The sequence below is a fragment of the Pinus tabuliformis genome, chromosome 9 (assembly GCF_031772625.1).
Source record: "Pinus tabuliformis cultivar Carrire ecotype Pingquan chromosome 9, CPIR1, whole genome shotgun sequence".
Classification (NCBI taxonomy): domain Eukaryota; kingdom Viridiplantae; phylum Streptophyta; class Pinopsida; order Pinales; family Pinaceae; genus Pinus; species Pinus tabuliformis.
This window is the reverse complement of record NC_142307.1, coordinates 1,102,179,247-1,102,184,937: the sequence shown is the minus strand read 5'-3', so window position 1 is coordinate 1,102,184,937 and position 5,691 is coordinate 1,102,179,247. Positions and strand designations below refer to the sequence as shown.

Here is a 5,691-nt window from a genome sequence, read left to right as displayed (position 1 = left end):
CAAGTTCTCTGCCACTGTGAGAATCTACAAATGAAAGAATCCCTGTCTCATCATGTCTTAGACCACATTTTCCTATTTTCAGAACAGCTGGACTCTGGTCTATGTACTGGGCCTTAACCAAGAGAAACAGAGGCCAGAGATGCCCATACTCTTGCATTCTTAGCACCTTCTTGAAAGTTTCTTGTCTTTGAAAACTTTAAACGACACCAAATTCTATTCAAGTTGAGCATGTGCATTGCGTGCTTCAAAATAAGTGGTGTATTTTCACTCAGGAGTGCCAAATTTACATGCCAAATACGCCTTAACCGACACCATTTGACCTGTAATAAGACCTGTAATCTCCTTATAGAAATGTACAAGTGAATCAAGGTCTTTTAATCCACGATAGCGCACCCTTGAAGTCTGGTTCTGTAGAAAAAGAGATGGAAAACTATGAACTCCATTCCTCGAAAGAGCACTGGGCATTAGAACAGACTCCTCTACAGCTACATGATAAATCTTTGGAAACATTGAAGATAGGTCATCATATAAAGATCGACATAACTTTGAAAATGGACACCATAAAGCATGAAACAGCACCGCCATGTGGGCATCATGATAACGTAGCATATCCAAGGCTCTTTCAAATGATACATCATCAAGCTCACTAACTCTGGAAGGATGAAAGACGGGAGTTTCAGCTTGTGAATACCATAACAAGAAATTTGAAAGATCTGCATTGTTGGCATCACGCATAGCAGCAAAGAAATCATCACAAGTTACTGCTTGCCCATCACGTCTTTGAAAATAAAGATCCATTCCCTTACGAAACCCTGATTGCCCTAACATGGTCTTGTACATCCTGACAACTTCTGCTCTCTCCTCATACATCGTTACAGAATAGAAATTGTCCATCTTGATATATGAATGTGGACGCATAGGGTGAGCCATGGGACCAGCATCCTGAGGAAATTGATAATTATGCAGCTTCACCTCATCTCCAATTCGCTTAACAGCACGACTGCCCATGTCAGATGAGAATTCCTGATCTCTGAAAACTGTAAGTCCTTCCTTTAAACTTAATTGAAACCAATCCCGGCATGTTACCCTGTTACCAGTCCAGTTGTGGAAATACTCATGACCAATAACACCCAAGATAGCAGCATTACATATGTCAAAATCGGGACATGTTTCACAACGGCATCCTTGCCCTGTCTCAATATCATGATGACAGGTATTGCATGTGGTTACAAATGCAGGTGCTGTAGGATTATGTAAGTGATAAAGAACCATCATGGAAGAATGCTTGGCACGTCGCAAAGTATCATATTGGTAATGATTTCCTTGACAAAGGCTAAGAAAGGCCTGACGGGTATCAAAGAATTCACTCTCCAAAATTTCATCTTTATCCCCAGTATCTGCAGGAACATCTGTCACTTCAACAGAATTAAATAAATGTTTTTCCCTACTGTTGACAGGATGCCACTCCCTTTCATCAAGCTTTTGTTGTGCCTCGTAACATATATCACATAATTGAAAATTCTTACACTGGCTGCAAGCCCAGCGTTTGCCAGAAACAATGAAGTGACAACAATGTTCTCCTTTGTGGCCTTCCGCAACATTGCAAGATACCATTCACGGAGCTTATCAGATTTCGGTGTCTTCTGTATCTCTGGGTGGCAATAAAGAATATAATCCTCTCCCTTCAATGGAGGACAGGCCCATATATAACAGCTTGTCAAACCTCGTTTCTTGCAGTATTTTCATCAATCCGCTTTAAATATCTGTCATTTCCCAATTCAAAGATATTGCAATAGAAGGAACCCCTGACATGAGAGCTTCCCTTGCACTTGCAACAGTGCCAGAATAAATGATGTGATATCCGCAGTCTGATTCCTTGTTGATTCTACTGATTACCACAGAAGGCTTCTTCCAAGGAAAGAGTGCTCCAGATTAACCTAATGAAACACCATCTGCTGGGGTACTAAAAAAAACTTATAAGCTGACAACTGTTGATGCAAACCAAATGGATTTTGATAAACATGACAGCTGGGTAAGGTCTGCTATGGATTAGGACAAATCCCCGATTTCGTAGCGTAGCCAGTGCAAAATATGAATTATGCGCTACGAAATCACTTAAAACATGCTGCGCTGCGAAACTGATAGAAAGGATTTATGTGCCTTTGACAAACAATCGAACTGATGTGAAAAATTTAAAATTTTTTCTTGAGTGATAACAGTGGCTCCACTTGGGATAGTGTGCTCCTGTAGTACACTAAGAACTTGCAGGTCTAGTGCTTTATCTTTTTTATTACAAATAGAAATTTGCTTGACAAGCATCCCTTTCCAGCTTCTTGGGCCTTCACCTCGGGCTTAAACTTGATGATCACTGTGGGAAAAAGAAATCTACCACTACTGAAAAAAAAAAAACATGCTCAGTCACCTTGAGCTTATTTGCACTTTCCTACCTACCTACCCTAACAATTCAAACTTCTTTCAGCTCAATCAATGTGAAATTTCCAATGTAGCCAATCATTTGTCTTATCTGATATTTGAGTTTTTTGACTGCATCGGAGTTCAGAGCCACAATGATATTGTGATGACTAGTGCCACTGAAATTGCCTCTGATCTTCATAGAAAAACTGAAACACTGGAGAGTAAAACTCTTCCATGCAGTCAGCTATAGGATCCCAGAATACATGATCAACTTGATGATTCTTGTAACTTTCTGGTTGTGCAAACTGATCTTCAACAACAGTGTTCAGTTCCTCAATCGTGAAAGAGAAAGGAACCAGCATTCTCTCCTTGCGTTCTACCATAGAAAGCTTCTGAAAATAATGATCATGATTATGAAAACTATATGCCTGAATTTGACCTTCTAAACCTTCAATGTCTTTCTCAATGTCCTCAGCAACTTCATCTAAAAATTTCATCTTATCCTCTGCCTTACACTCAAATGATTTGAGATACGAGGACAAGGACAAAGAAAAATTTTCATTTGTTTCTCCATTACTATGATCATTATTCCATTGTTTGAAACCTTGAATTGAAGGAGATTTTGTTACCAACTCTGATCTATCTATCCATTCCTCCAAAAACATAAACCAAAAGTCTTCAAATGACTTAATGGATTTGGCAGGAAAGCTTTCAATCCACTGTTTGCATTTCCCTTGAAATGAATCATAGAACAACATAATGCAAACATCCTCATGTTTAACTCTAAGAAGCTCTGTAAAATCACAAAAATCTGATATATGCTTCAAAGTTAAACTCAAATCTTCTCCATTGAATTTTGGACCATTCCTTAGAAAATATGCATCCTTGGGAAAATGATTTGGGAAACCATGAATTCCTGAAAAATTTATGCATGCATACCTTGAAGTAAGAATGGTAGCATCTGGGTCCTTCATAACTCCAGTGGAATCACCATGAATGTATGAATTTTGAATTCTTCAACAATGGAGTCGCCAAGGTAGATTTCCAGCCTCAAAAACCTTCTGAGCTCCTGCTACCTTCAGAAGTTCAGCTTCATAATTTCGGGAATGAGTAATCTTCAGGCTCCCGGCAGACGCACCAAAATGTTATCTCAAAATCAAGCCCTGGAAGGCTGCAAACCAGGAAGACTTCAAGTAACTATTTCAAACCAATCTTTAGGCTAAGGCTTAGCCTCCCTAGCCTGAGAGGGCTCTCTCAAAGGGTTATTGATTTTAATTAAGAATAAGATGGCTAACTCTTGTGAAATAACAGTGACAAATATGAATGCTGGAAAAACATTAAACAAGTTTCCATTGGGCCTATGGAGTCAACAACAACTCAGTAAATAATGATACTGCCTTTACATAGAAGTCAGGGCACTTAGCATTTAGACGTTCAGAACACAACACACATATGGAACCACAGCTCATAAGTGCACACAGGAAGTCAGAGCACAATCAGTGAATTCTGAGTGATTGTACACCTATGCAACTGTAAAAAAGACATAAAGGAAAAGATAACATCATACATTCTGAACATAGAAATCCCTCATGAATCCTGAGAAGTAAAGAAGCCCAAATTATATTACTGAAATCTGTCTTTACATAAGCCAAAACAGTCCTCTGTTATAAAATTTTCCAACCTCCCTTACATTGCTGTTTCATCTATATATAGAATCCTTATTCTAACTTATTCGAGCTTCCTCCTCGAGCATGAGGGGAGTCGATAACTACCTCTACTGACACCTATCAGCTATTGAACTAACTAATAAATACAACTAAAGTGCTGACTGGAGTTTTTAAAGAGTTCTAAATCTACTATGACTCTAACTCTATATTATATTCATGATGGCTTCTCTTCGTTCTTTGACATCTGGTCCTCTTTCGATTTGGCTGAGCTGGACATTTAATACTCCATATTGACCTTGAACGCTGAATCTTCTAACTACTCAGAAGTATTAGGAGATTTTCCTTGTTTCTCGGCTTCAGTTCTTCACAAAAATGCTCGAATGTACAGAAGCATGTCTTCTAGCTTTTAATAACCCAAAACATGGAACACTGCCACGTTCTTGATGTGCTGTCCACCGCTTCATGTACCTGTGTGATGACAAAAACCTTTCAAAAGATTTTCCGCTTTGTTGACCATTATTGATCAACTGAATTGTAACATGCAGCTACAGCAGTTTCGTAGCGCGCTACGAAACTGCTGTGTAATTTCAAAAGCACAGTCTTCCTTTCATAGCTAAATGATCGCCACTGTTCATGGCTTAAGACTGCTCTTCTCTAATTACAAAGTTTGGATGTTTGACCTCATTACAGCTGGCATTTCCATAATGCAAAAATAGCAACCATCTTATTCAAGCTTACTCTGTCCAAATCACTAATAATCTCTTCACACTTGATAATGTGATGCATAAAGTTATCAGAGTATAGCTTTGAAGACTTTGATTCAACAATATGAACGATATCCTCATCAATATAAAAGTCAACATCTGCATTTGATATAATTCCTCCATCATGATCAATTTCATGTGTCTTATGCTTGTATGTCATAACTTCTGATAAGAACAGCTTCAACTGATGCCTATATGCATTCTGGTTATTTTTTACAAGAGCTTCATCATAGTTTGGTACTGAAGGAGTAATAAATTTAGGACAGGCATATGAAAAAACATTCATCATACACAGCCTCATCACTTCTCTGCATTTTTTCCATCTTCTCCCCATACTTCCCTTTCAGCTGATTGTTCACATTTTCCTCAACAAGCTTCATTTGTGGACAGATAGAGAGGCATATAGCCAATAGAGCATACATCTGTTCATTTTTCTTCAGAATTTGGTCAAACTGTGGAGACTTTTGATGGAACTGTTTGGTCTTTATTATATACAACAGAACTTGATTGAAGGCCCGTATTGCCTCAACATACCTTCTCAACATAAGGTTGGCGGATCTATAATAATAAATAGTTGTGATATGGCTTCCAATCACTGAATTGTAGACACTTGTCTGGTTAACATCTATAGCTGCCAAGAACTTGAGTCCACTGTAATAATCTCCAAGAAGGCAACTTCTCAACAAGAGCCTGTAAATAGTTGAGCACACTATAGATATTCCACACCTCATTCAGATTTTTGTGACAGTGGCAACAATTTTCTCCAATTCAGAAGGAAACAATACAGACCGCAGTTCTCTAGTTTTGAAGCAATAATCCTTAAACACCATATCTGACATGTCCTG

General features: G+C 38.4%; 1 protein-coding gene across 1 annotated transcript; it reads right to left on the bottom strand.

Moving 5' to 3' along the window:
- Nucleotides 1-4,766: 4,766 nt before the first annotated feature.
- On the bottom strand, nt 4,767-5,180 carry LOC149152512 (uncharacterized). The gene has a single exon (XM_089443500.1). It carries the CDS (start codon nt 5,178-5,180, stop codon nt 4,767-4,769), a length of 414 nt encoding a protein of 137 aa, XP_089299626.1.
- Between the last annotated feature and the right edge of the window lie 511 nt (nt 5,181-5,691).

Coding starts and splice junctions, on each gene's coding strand:
- LOC149152512 (XM_089443500.1), bottom strand. CDS start 5,180: ATGGGGAGAAGATGGAAAAAATGCAGAGAAGTGATGAGGCTGTGTATG.